The following is a 13,306-nucleotide window of genomic DNA, read 5'->3' on the forward strand; positions in this document are numbered from 1 at the left end:
AACTTGTATCACTTGTGTGTGTTAAGGAAGGGAACTGGGAGAAAGATCACAGTCACTGGTCAGCTACAGATGTCAATATCAGAGCAGTCTCCCCCCCCCCCAGCCTTTACCATATATATGGAAGGTCACCCCATCCCCCTCCCTCTTCTCAGTTTCTGTTTACTGCAAGTCTTCTGAATCTCCAAAACTCTCCGAATCAATTAGGAGGCTACCAATTTTATTTGGACCTTTTGATGGGTCTCCTGATTTGATTTGGAGCTTTGGCCACCAAATTGGGCTGAATTGCCTTCGAATTGAATCGGCTACCAAAGCTTCACATAGCACAAAAGGCTGAGTACTAAGGTGTCTTGGAGTGTAGGAGCCTGTCATAGGCTTGCACATTAGAAGGAAGATCCTGGTTTTCTCTGATTTAAAAAAAAAAAAAAATCAAAATTTTCTTATTTACCCCCCCTCCCCCACAGTTTTCTGTGAAAAATGTAGATTTGGGTTTTTGTTTTGTTTTTGCTCCCAACCCCACACCTGCTCATGCTAAACAGCGGTGGCAGCAGCACTAGCTGGGCAGAAACTGTTACTCAGTGCAGGAGAAAAGCGGCTCTTCCCCCTCGCCACTCCCGCCTGCTCCGTGCTACAGCTGCCCAGAGCCTGCACTGGACTGTGGCTCTGCTGCCATCACCACTGCCTCTGGACTGCCCCGTGGGGCAGTGGTGGCAGTGCACTGGAGCCGCAGAGCAGCACAGCACAGGCTGTGGATGTTTGATTTCTAGTATATAATGTGTTTTCTTTTCCAGTTCCAAGATGGGAAACTCAAATGGAGTACTTCCCAAATGGAGTACTTTCAGGGTGAGGGGAGGGACTTCTAGTGGCAAAGGTCATGGGGTTAGGGGTAGGACTTCTGGTCCCATGATGGTGACCAGGGGGCGGGGCACCTGTCAAGGGGTGGGGCTGCCCTTGCGCCCTCGACATCTTGCCAGACTCGTTAAGCAGCCCTCCAGCTGAAATAATTGCCCACCCCTACCGTAGCCAGTAGGATACAGTCACGTTCCTCCTTGCTGGCTTTCCTCACCTCTGGGATCTTCTGTTCCTTCAGCTTCAACAGGAGGGCTGGAGGAGGCCCTCACCTAGTACACTGTATAGCTGGTTGTTTAGAAGTGTTTCTGAGAGGTGGGAGCTGTGGGTTTGAATCCTTTCATCCTGAAGGGGTTCTAGAAATTGAGGCTCCCTTTTCCTGGGAGAGTGCTCTTACAACTTAGCTCTCAGCCATGCCACCACCATCATTACAGTGGCACTCTTAAAAGAGATTAGCCATGGCTGCCCTATTTTGTGCTGAAGCCAATGCAGGTGGTGTGTAAGGCAGGCTCAGAGCAAGCCACCCAGGCTGCTTATAGATGTGGAAAAAAAACAGTGCTTTAAGATTGGTGCACTCCCACTCTGGACTCAACACATAACCAGAAGAGGAATTGCATTAGTCTGCCCCGGCTCACCCAATGTCTGTATAGATTGCTCACTTCAGGGGGGCTTTTTGGCACGTTTATGTAATAGGTAATTGAATCAGATGCTGGGGAGCCAGGTCAAACTAACATGCTTCTTCTGGTAAAGTGCTAGGTTTTGGGGGGTTTTTTCTTCACATCTGTCAGGGGCCTTGGGCACTGTGTTGTCCAGCTGCTTGAACCAGGACAATTCTGGGCACGAACAGAAGACAGACCTGTGGGTGCTTTGAGGACTCTTAGATCAAGGGAGGTGCCTGGTCAGCTGAGAGACCTCCAAGGTTAGCCTGCAGTTAAGCAGGGGTTTGGGGACTGCAGTTTTGGAGTCAGGTGCCAAAAGTTTGCCTAAGTCCTGTTTTAGGCACCTGAATCCTCCTTTTTATCTGGTCTACAGTCCCATTGCAAAACATTGTGAAATGCACAATGTCTTTGTGACAGTACAACATTGTAGTGCCCGTACTTCCTTGCTTACTTATAACCACATTAAAGCTTTTCCTGTAAATTGGAAATGGTCAAACAGGGAATCCCCAGAGAGTGGTTCGTTTTACATGCAACAGCATCTTCCATCTGAACACTTCTGACAGCTCTACACAACAGCAATTGCAAACACGAAATAAAGCAATAAGTACTCAGAAGAGATTTTTTCTTTTAGGGTACTCGTAGGACTCCAAGAAGACATCTCGTCTCAGTCAAACCATTTTTCTTTGGAAATTAGTTCTGTGAAGTGGTAAATAAGAGACAGATCTGGATCACTGATACCTGCGTGGTTGTGGGAACTTACCTTTAGCCTGGCCCCCATGTTAAAATGGATGCTGTTGGAGTCTTTAGCAAATGAGAGATAAATCTGGTCCTGAGCCACAACTTTAATGCTGATATAAACATTGAGTTTCATGGAGATGGGCTGGAAAGGAGGAGCATGAACATGGTGGCTGAAGTCATGCCAGTGCCAGTGCTTCTGTTTTACTCCCTTCTTATCAAAGTAGGAACCAAAGCAGAAATCCAGAATCATCCTAGAGCAAAAGCCTGAGTTAAAGCATGTACCTCTCAAAAGGCACCTCTTGAAGAATATAAATAATAATGAGGCCCCAGATTAGACATCTTCCTCTGACACTTCCATAACTGCCAGACCAGCAGAGGCATTTCTCCTGATGTTTTGTAGTGTTACAAGGCTTGGAATTGGGCATGTTCTACATAAAAGTATCCTCCCACGTGTCAAGGGAAAATACCCAAAAAGAAGGACTTAGATGCTAACGCTAGTGTTAAGAGTGATGCTGTAGCCATGATGGTCCAGGGATTATGCTAGAGGCAAGGGTTTTTGGGAGTGATACATTTTATTAGGTAAACTGTATAATCAGGATGCATTTAGACAAAGCAATCTGCCGCAGGTCTGAACGGGAAGGCAAGCACAGAAATTGTTAAGAACAGTAGGTAGAGTTGTGAAATTGGAGAGGGGCGAAATTCCCAGGGGTAGCAACAAAATAATTAGCAGAAGAAAAGCACCTTGACTACTACTAGGCTCAAGACCTATCAAAAGGGAGGAGGACCATTATCACCTGTAGTGTGTGGGAAGAATTTCAGAAATCAGACAGATTGTAGTGTGTTATAAAATCAATATTGATGTTCAGTCCTTGATTCCTGGTGTCCAGCCTTTTTATGAATTTTTGTTCCCAAGCTTGCCTTCTAAATGTGTTTGGTAGATTTCCCTTGAGTATGAGGATAGTGAGGTCAGATGGGGAGTGGTTGTTCTATGAAAAATGTGCTTCTACTGCCTCATGTGTGTCCCTGTCCTTTGTATTTTTTTGGTGAGAGTTCATGCTGGTGCATCATTGCTGTTTAGTTTCACCTGTTTTGTTACTATGAGGGGTCAGAAAAGATTTTGGATCCAAAACTGAGATCCAAAGAATGCCTGCCTAAGCACAGCAGGCACCTCCATTTCTGCTTGCACACATGCTCAGCACTGCCCTAGCCTGAGACATTTGGGGTACAGACAGAAGTGACAATATTCCCTTGATCTGGTCATAAAAAGCAGTTTATAGCTGTGACCAAACACAAATGCATGGCTGCAAACAGCTTCAAAACTGGTCAGGTGGGTGAAAATCTGACCCCACATTGCATGAGGTATCAGATAAAGATGTTACAAAATGTAGGTCTTTTGTAACTTGTGTCTGCTGAGCTCCCAGTCTGTCACTGATTTCAGAATGGGAGGGGGAGAGGTAGTTCAGAGAGACAAAGCAGAGGGAGTTCAGTCCGGGGGGTTTTCAACCCCCCCACCAAGTGTGGGTATGGATGTATTGCAGCTCCCCCACTCTGAGGTAGAGGGGGGCCCACCCCACCCTTCAGCACCAGCTGTGGAGCCTGAAGAACTGGTTCCTTTCTCTACCTTTCCTGCCCTCCTATTCTGAAAACAGCGAGCACTGGCAGAGATCCTGGCTGTTGCTATGGGAACCTGGCTGCAGGATACCAGCCCACAGCTAGATTCCCCTCCCCCTGGAACCAGCAGTGAACTTCTGTTTGGTTCGGGGTAACAGTGTAACTCGGAACGCTTTACAAAAATTGTTCTGAGTTACAGCTGGAAGCTGCAGTTTTGTCTACACCCTTGATGGCCAGCTGCTGCCTCAGCCCAGACTCATAAACTAGGGGCTGCTCTGCGTAAAGTCCTTGTTGCATGATACGCCTAGGCTATATTTTATTTAGATCAGCTGTTTGTCAGTCCCAGTCCTGGCATTGGGGTCTAGAACTGACTTTGGTGCAGGGAGTTGAGACCTGGGTCCAGCCCTGACACTGGCAAACTTGTTGGTCCCAGCCCTGACCGTGCATGGGGCTGGTGAGGACCACTGTATTATCTCTGTGGAACAGTCCCAAGATAGCATAACATGTATTACTTAATATGATCTGGAAATGTTCTGTGCCCAAAAAGTCCTAACTTGACTACCACATGATAGCACTTAGCATGAGTTTTCCTGCTTGAACACATGGGCTCTAAGAGCGTCTATACACATGCTCCAGGGTGAAGGAGGGTGGGGAGAGGCATTTTAATTAGAGAGACTCTGAGAGCTGTGCTAATTAAAGCGCCAGCAGCATCGTGTGTATTCAGTGTCCCACACCTCAAAATGGCAGAAGAGGTGCTTTAACTAAAGCTCATTCGACAAGCTTTAGTTAAAGCACCCCCGCCATCATTTTGAAACATGGGGATGCAGACTATGTGTGATGTGGAGGCTGCTGGAGCGTGGTAATTAGCCACGCACTTTCAGCAGGCTCTATTAATCTTGTGGAGTACAGGTCTGTCTCATGTATAAGTGCTCTAAGTGCAGTTAACACATCCTAAGTGAAACATACAACAAAGCCTTTACACTCCTAAGGAACTAGAGCAAGGGTGGGCAAAATACAGTCCACAGACTGGATCTGGCCTGCCAAGCCATTCTATCCGGTCCGTGGGGCCGCTAAAAAAATTAGTAAATTAATATTTATTTGCTCCTGGCTGCCTGTCAAAGCTGAAGCCAGGGGCAGTAGGACCCAGGGGGAGCCCTCAGCAGGACTGAGCAGCCCAGCCCTGCTCCACCCCCAGCCATTTCACTTTTTTCCTGCCCCCGCCCTGCTCTGGCACCACATGGCTCCTGGCTGCATAGCCGGATGGGGAGCATTGGGCCATGCTGATGTGTGTGTGTGTGTGTGTGTATGCACGTGCATGCACGCAGGCAGGGGCAGTGTGTGTGTGTGTGTGTGTGTGTGTGTGTGAGCAGGCAGGGATAGTGTGTGTGTATGTGTGTTCATAGGATGAGTCCTGTAGACACACCTTACCGTATACATACACCCACACGCCTCTTAGACTACACTTTTATGGACACTACACAAACGCATGGAAATCAGGACAAAAATATATTTTAAAATCAAATTAATGAATGCTGTAGCTGTTTGCTTTTTAGAATATAATTTGGTATTTTTCTGGTTCTGAGATGGCAAAACCCCTTGCTGAAAGGAGTACTTCCGGGGGAAGGGGAGGGACTTCTGGTGGCAAAGGTCATCAGTTAGGGGGTGGGACTTCTGGTCACAAGATGGTGAACAGGGGATGGGGCACCTGTCAAGCGATGGGACTACCCATGCAGCCCTCGACAGCTTGCCAGAACTCGGTAAGTGGCCCTCCACCTGAAATAATTACCCGCTCCTGAGCTAGAGCATGTGTAACACTTGCTGACAGCATGGAGCTGCCTATAAAATTCAGATACAGCCAGTACCTTTTTAAAAACACGGCCACAGGTAGAGGAGGTGCCCACCTTGTTATATAACAACTCAGTAGTGTTTCAAGCACGTGCTGAGGCAGTAGGAGGTTCATATCTGGAGTACTGTGTCCAGTTTTAGGCTACCACCCTTCCTTTCTCCTGCATTTCTGGGCTAGTGTAGGCAGCGCGCTGCTCACCTGGCCTCAGTGGGTCTCTTTCTGACATGTCTCCAGTCCAGGCACCCAGGAGAACTGTATTAAGCAGGGGGTGCCTAGGAGTTAGGCCACATGAATAGAAGGAACCTGGAATCTGTGCCACATTTCTACTCTAAGTGGCTTAATCTAAAATCCTCACTCAGCTGCTGCCTAACCATGGAAAAAAACCCACCTGTGTGAGTGGAACTTCACTCTTTTTTTACTTTCTGATCCAGGCATCTCCACTGATTTCATGCCACTTCAATTTGTTAATTCTCACTAACACAGAGAGATGTGATGCTGTGTCCCTGAAGAGACATGCTGGAAAATAAATGGCCAGGAGCCTGGTTTGTGGTTTTGTTATACATGCTGGGGATGGAATTCATCCCGGTACAGAAAAGCCAGCACAGTAGCGTAACTGTCTAGTAGCATAACTAAGCAGAGGTGGCCTGGGCAGCAGCCCCCGGTGCTCACCTGGGTCAAAGAGAGGGGGCCAGAAAATTAGCAGTTGTCGCTATAGCAATGCAACTGCCCTGGTGTCACCCACAGCCAGAAATCAATGCTGTCCCTCTGTGCCACCACTGTCCTGGGCACCCAGCTGCCCCATTACACCTCTGTGCACATGACTTAGCTTCCGCTTCGCTCTTGTTTGGGAGTGTAGGTGAGATTTCAGTAGCGGCTAGGACTCTGCACTGGGACTAATGTCTGTCAGCCTGAGCTCTGAGGGCACATGTATATGGCACAAGGCAGCAATGAACAGAGATACCTGAGCTCTGCATGCACTTATACTAACACCAGCACCAACTGCACAACCACACGAGGGCAATGTGTGCGAGCTAGTGTACCCTGCTGAGAACAAGTAATTCGGCTCTGTTGCTCCTAGGGCCGGTGCTAGCATGTGTGGAGCTAAGAGGGGGTCTTTCAGCACACTGCTACATGGATATAAGCTGATAAACTTATTTAAGGAGAGGGCTGCTTGCATCTATGTATTCTGGTTTGGCCCAGTGGTACAAGACTAGTTTGAAGGCATATGTGAGGACACAGTTACACACAGTTTACTGTGTGTAAACTAGCCTCTCTTCTCAACAGTGTCATGCTACCTCTTACTATTTCCCTTCATACTGGAAAAAATAGGAAGTTGATCTGTTTCCCTTCCCTTGAGTAGCCTTTGATGCTGTCTATAATTTGCAGCTTGACACACATTTTTATTACAATGCAAATCCGATGGTCTGTTTGCTTTCTCCCCCTGGCTCCAAGATTAAAAATCTACAGAATTATGCTCTGGGGAGCTAACGGTGTTATCTAGCAGGTTGGACAAGGAGAAATTCATGTGAATTGGGGACTATGTTCTCCTCATTTTAATGTATCACTGTTCATCTTTCCCACTCAGTTTTGATTGTGTGGACTGAACCCTGCTATCAGTTACGCTGGTTAAAACTCTCCTTTGCTATCCATAGGGTTGTATTCTGTGAAAAGTTACACTGCTGTAACTAGTCTTCCCCTGTGCTACCTACACGCCATGGACCTGAACCTGAACCATTGCAGTCAGTGGAAACACTGTATCTGGCCTGAATAAATACCAAAGTCAGGCTACTGAAAGCAGCACCTGGATTTGTGGTAGGCATCTACAGCCATTTCTTCTGTAGACCTTGAGAAATTTATCAAAGAACTGTATATGTTTCCTTGTGACATTTCAATTAAGAATGCATATCCCAGTTATATGTGTGCACAGATCAGGGAAATGATTTGCAAAATAATGACAGAGAGATGAATGAAGTGGTGGCAGGGGAGAATCAGTGCAAATTCAGCACCATACAAATAAAATCAATAACCGTGGTACAGCAACCAGCAGGGTAGCTGGCGTCAGGTCCTGAAATCAGCTTCCAACCCAGGGAATTCAGGTCAGTTTTTATCATTCATCCATGTGTCAGTTTGAAATTTTCCTATTTAGGGGTAAAGAAATTGATTCTCATCATGGCTGCTGTACAAATATGACAAGAACTGCAGAGGCTGGGGAGCTGGTTAGCACCCAGAAATGAAGATGGCAATAACACTACCGTTAGGACGTTTGGTGCCACAAATCGAAGACAGCTTGAACTGGTCTAGGTTACCAATAGATGGCATGACAGTGTTCTTTTTTAATTAAGCCTGTTGGTTTTTTTACTATCTAGTAATGAGATGCAGCTCTAATTTATTTCCACAGTGAAATGCTGTGAGGAAGGATGATCCCTGCACAGCAGTTCCGCTATAAACAGTAGTGTAAGTGAAGTGGGGGCAACCTGGGGTGTCTCCTTTGGGGGCTGGGGGTGCAAAATTAGCTGCTGCTGCAGCTGATAGTTGGCTGTGCTGCTGTCATGGGCAGTGAGGCAACTGGTGCTGCCCCAGGCACCTCTGGTGCTCAGGGTGCAGAGCTGCTCTGTTGCACTCTGACTATAAACCAGGGGGCAGCTTTTCAGAGGCTGTAAGTTAACATAGCTTAATTGATTTCAAAGCAGCTGTGCCCTTTACATCAGCTCGGGATTTTGCCCTTGATGCTTCCTCCATGTCAAGCGTGTGCTAGTGCTTAAGGGAGTGTGGAACAGTTGTGGTTTAACACAAGGACAGACGTAGGGAGAGGAGCCAAGAGAACTGTAAGGCCTGACTGCAGCTTATGAAACATGGTTAAGTAGGCTTAAGTTCTAAGCTTACACAGAGGCCGCGCATTTCCATAAACTCAGTCTTGTGGCAAACATGGGATTGTGACTATGATGCTTAAGTCTCTCTGGGATTTACTGCTGCACTGGGGATATTTTTCTTGCTGATCCATGACTGCTGTTGTGGTCCAACTGCTATCTGAATGTGAACAAGTGTAGGTGGTGCGATACGACTCAATTGCCAAGAATATTAAAAATGAGGCAATGTGTTCTACAAGCTTAGGCCAGAAAAAGTCTCAGGAAAAATAAATGTAAATAAAATAAGGGAAATAAATGGAGGGAATGTGTCTGAAAATAAAAAGAGCACTGTGTTCTTAGAGAGAACGCAGACAAGAGGGCAGCAGAGAGTTATGGAAAGAAAGCAAGATGGGGAGGGGGTAGAAAATACAGGGTCAGGCTGATGGGGTCAGTGGTATTTTACTGCTGCTAGGAATTACTGTGGGTGCATGTTGTAAAAACCTTACTTCTTAGTGATGGATGAAAGAGCAATGTGTCTGGAGGCAAATACTGTGATTGCAGTAGTCTTTATGGAAGTGTTATTACAAAGGCTATTTACAGTGATTTGTAATAGCCAGTTAGATGTTTACTGTGTCCATTAATTAGTTTCAACACAGGCAGGACTTGTAAAATTCAAATCAGCACATACCTGCTTTCCAGTTTAAGAGATTAAAGTGAAAAACTGATATTTACGTGCTGTATTGATCTTCTCCATTCCCCAGCTTTTAGGAGGTAAACTTTCTTGGGGGTGGAAATTAGAATTTGAGGGCTTAAAAGCTGTGACCCCTACAGGAAACCACATATCATTAGATATTAGGATTTAGACTAGGGATCAAATTGGTCACCTGCGCAATTCTTTATGGTCTAAAGCATTCACCGGAAATGAGAAACAAACTAAAAGCAAGGGTGCCATCAAGCTACAAGGATACTGGCCCTTGTAATTTCCCTTCAGAGGCACACACTAAGATCTCAAGTCAAATTGAAGTGGGAGGCAAAAACAGAAGAATTGACATTACTAGGTTTAATCCAATTTAAGGAAGGGGAATAGCAAGTGGCTGGGAGTATAATTCTGCTTAAAACTCAATTTATTAAATTTCAGACTTAAATTATAAAATTGCAGACTTGAGACCAAAGTCTGCAATTAACGTGCATGATTTGGGGTGGGTAGCAGCCACCAGCTTCTTGAAGAAAGCTGTGTCACATGCACCATCAACAACAGCATGGGATACTACATTTCATAGACATTAGACATTAGGGCTGGAAGGGACCTCGGGAGATCATCGAGTCTTAAGCTGAATGGCCCCTGCCTCAGTTCATGGTGCCTCACCACACGTGAGTCCCTCTAATCTCCAGATTCTGTACTTCTGTTGCACATATGGCGGTACCTAGCTACGTGGGTAACACCAGAGGTTGGCAGCGTATGGCATGGCCAGTGGAGCCACTGGATCTTTCTGGCCCACAGAGATGCTGAGGTTGGGCAGCTGGAAGCGGTGCCCGAGTTGCTGCCAGTTCTCTTTGCTCCCCACCTTCTGCCCTCTCCCCTCCCCAAGGCTCCTGCATGAGTGCAGCTTGTAGCCAGAGCAGAGCTATGCTGGAGCCAGGCTGGGTAGAGTTGGGGGGCGAGGGTGAAGAGGTGGCAGCAGTGCACAAGCAGGTTCCAGCTCCTTGGCAGTCCCTCTCATGGCCTCGCTGGATATCTAGCACATGCCTCAGCTCCTCCTTTAGATCTGGCACCACTGCAGGCTGCTATGTGTGTGCCAGCTCTTCGCTTGCTCCTCACAGTCCTGCCCACTCAGCATTCCTAGCTGCTAGTTCTGCAATCTCACAAGGCAAATCACTGCCTATGACCCCCAGGCTTCCTGACTCTGTATAAACCACTCTTTATAGGGTTGCTGTCAAGAAAACCTTCTCACAGCACTCATGCTTACCAGAAGAGCCTATTCTGACGGTAGCATGTTGCATAGCCATGAGGGGTGAAGAACGCTCGGATCCCTGTGTAAGAGTTATCCTCGAGAATGACATATGTAAACAGAACTCTGTTGACATCCGTGATCAGGATGGCGATGTTACCAGATGGATAACTGAGGGAACAGTTAAGGAACAAACAGCATATTGAAAGTACACTTTCCACAAAAAAAACACTTCACAAAAAACCTGGAGGCAGGAGGGTAGATTTCTGCCACATACCACTTACCAGCGGCCAGACCCCTTAGCTGTTGGGGCTACTCAGCATAAAGATGTGATGTATCTGGGTAATGTAGGGCAGTGGTTCTCAAACTTTTTCCTTCTGGGGCCCATTTGTAAAGGTTCATGTCCTGTCCTGACCCACACCCCCTGGCTCTGCTGGCGCACAACCCAAGGTCCCTGGCCTCCCCAGGGCCATGTAGGTCAACACAGTTCTAATGAAGGTATTCTCGGCCTCTTGTGGGCTGAGATCGAGTGTAGGAAGGATCTGAAGTCCCGGATTAAAGAGTCTGGGATGGAGGATGCTTGCCTGTAGTATCTGGGGGCATCCGAACCCCAAGACCTTTGGGTTTGGGTCTACACGTAGGATGCCTGCCAATGGATTTGGGAGTATCTGAAGTCCCAAGGTGTGAGTTGGGCTCAATTGATATGATTTTGCATTGATTTGGCTAATTTGATCTGGAACACGAATTATATTATAAAAAAAAATTGAGGTGTGATTTACCTGTTAGCACAAGAGAAAATTCCCACCCAAAAATTCTCTGGGTGGGTTGCTAAAGTGGTTTGTTGCTAAGTTTGTCGCACTGTGCAACACATATTTTACTGGATACTAAACCTGTCCTGTCCCATCTGGAAAAAGAAGAGAGAATATCTGCCCATCAGGATAATATCTTCTTACAGGCTCCCTGGCATGACAATTCTGTAGGAATGAAACAAACATAGAAAAGGTGCATGACAGGGGATGAGGTGGGAGATTCAATGTCAGCACACATCTAGTGTGTCAGTGGCTGTGTGCAGTGCTAGCGCCCCACTAAGAATTGGTGACAGTGTGACAAGGATGTTTTGATTTGCAAAGAATGACTCCTCCAATACTTTCTGAGCCCTAATTTGGGACCAAAATCACCTGATCCACTAATAGAAAGACTTACGTTTTACCCTATTTCTTTGTTTTGTCTTTAAATAAGTTTCTGACATGACAGAGAAAACACCATCTTCACATTCTATGTTTTACATGGTTCATGGACAAAGCTCAGTTCTCTTTAATTTACATTACTGGCTTTTCCCCAGTGATAGAGTTTGCCAAGAGGCTTTCTTTCCATCAGACATCTAAGTAATTTATCCGGCAGTGTACTGACAGATGATTACAAAGAAAATATAAACATTTCTTTACTAACAGGTTAGCTCCAAGCTGTACAAGGGGGTTGGTTTCAAATTCTTCCAAGAAGAAATGAATAGCATTGCTATTTGCTTCACATAAAAAAAATGCAGAACACTTTGCTTTATTTGCAGCGTGGGGGGAAGTTTACTTCTAGCATCTGAACATTATTAAAGCAAGAGCTTACTCTCTAATGCAAAAATGAGCCATCCTCACATTTCTCTGTCAAAGAGATTAGAAGAGCTTCATCTTGGTAGCCTCTAGGCTTATGCATTCCTTGTGCATGAAGTGACTGCCTCTGGCCATCGCAGTAGCACCAATTTATAACCTGAGGATGTAGATTTTGCCTCTGCAGAACAGCTCAAATGATTTCCTAGCTTTGAGGGAAGGGGAGGGAAAAGCAGTCCCTTTCATTTTTCTTTTTCTTTTTTTTTATGAGGCCAAGAGCCAGACAGGATTTGTAATCCATATATTTCAGGGTGAGAAGCAATATAATGCATTCCTTGATCCTAAAGCAAACAAACACACAGCACTGATTGTGTGGTAAATTAGAGGTAATTCCCTTGTAAAGTTATGCTTACTGTAATGCTTCCTGCTTTGAGAAGCAGGAGGGAGTTCAATACAAGGGCCCAGAGTCTGACATGATTGTTCACAAAGCTGTTGAACAATGTGTCTTATGGGAATCCCTTTGGGGTGGGGTTATCAACACCAGACAGGACCATTCAGTACCTTGCCAAACAGGATTTTAACCGTTGCAGAATCCTAGTGGAGACTGAGACTACAATAGGACTGACACTACTTGGAGAGCAAAGGGACTACTCAGCATAAAGACGTGATGTAGCCAGGTAATGTAGGACAGTGGTTCTCAACCTTTTTCTTACCAGGACCCATTTGTAAAGGTTCATGTCCTGTCCTGACCCACACCCCCTGGCCCTGCTGGTGGGCCATGCTGGTGGGACCCAAGGTCCCTGGCCCCCCTGGGGCCATGCTGGTGTCCCTCACTCTCGATCCACAGCTCTGCTGGTGCCCCTCACTTCCGACTCACAGCCCCTGTCCCCCCAGCCCTGCCAGTGCCCCTCACTCCTGACCTGCAGCTCTCTGCACCCGCAGCCCTGCCGGAGGGACTCCAGATGCCCCCGTCCTGCTCAGGCTGGAGTGCAGTGGCTGCAGCAGCTCCAACTCATGCAGGCAGCAGTGAAGCAAGTCCAGCCCCTGGCACGGGTTGGAGGGAGGAGGAGAGGAGGTTTGTGGCAGCCTGGTCACAGCTGCCACTCTGCCCTGCCGCAGTTTTGGCACTTTCCTCGGATCAGCGTTTCTCAACCTGTGGCTCGTGACCCTCTGAAATCTTCTTGTGATCCACTTTTGGGTGGCGACCCATGGG

The 13,306-nt window shown here is 46.7% G+C and overlaps 1 protein-coding gene across 1 annotated transcript in view; it reads right to left on the reverse strand.

The window, feature by feature from the left end:
• Nucleotides 1-13,306, reverse strand: part of ERICH6B (glutamate rich 6B) — a 60,364-nt gene that overhangs the window by 2,496 nt on the left and 44,562 nt on the right. The window contains exons 12-14 of the mRNA XM_090031714.1: nucleotides 11,381-11,469; nucleotides 10,514-10,666; nucleotides 2,266-2,494 (exon numbers count right to left, since the gene is read on the reverse strand). Of these exons, the coding sequence (XP_089887840.1) occupies nucleotides 2,266-2,494; nucleotides 10,514-10,666; nucleotides 11,381-11,469 (471 nt within the window). The remainder of the gene's footprint in view (nucleotides 1-2,265; nucleotides 2,495-10,513; nucleotides 10,667-11,380; nucleotides 11,470-13,306) is intronic.

The sequence above is a fragment of the Crocodylus siamensis genome, chromosome 1 (genome assembly GCF_052110815.1).
Source record: "Crocodylus siamensis isolate JL-2025a chromosome 1, ASM5211081v1, whole genome shotgun sequence".
Lineage (NCBI taxonomy): Eukaryota > Metazoa > Chordata > Crocodylia > Crocodylidae > Crocodylus > Crocodylus siamensis.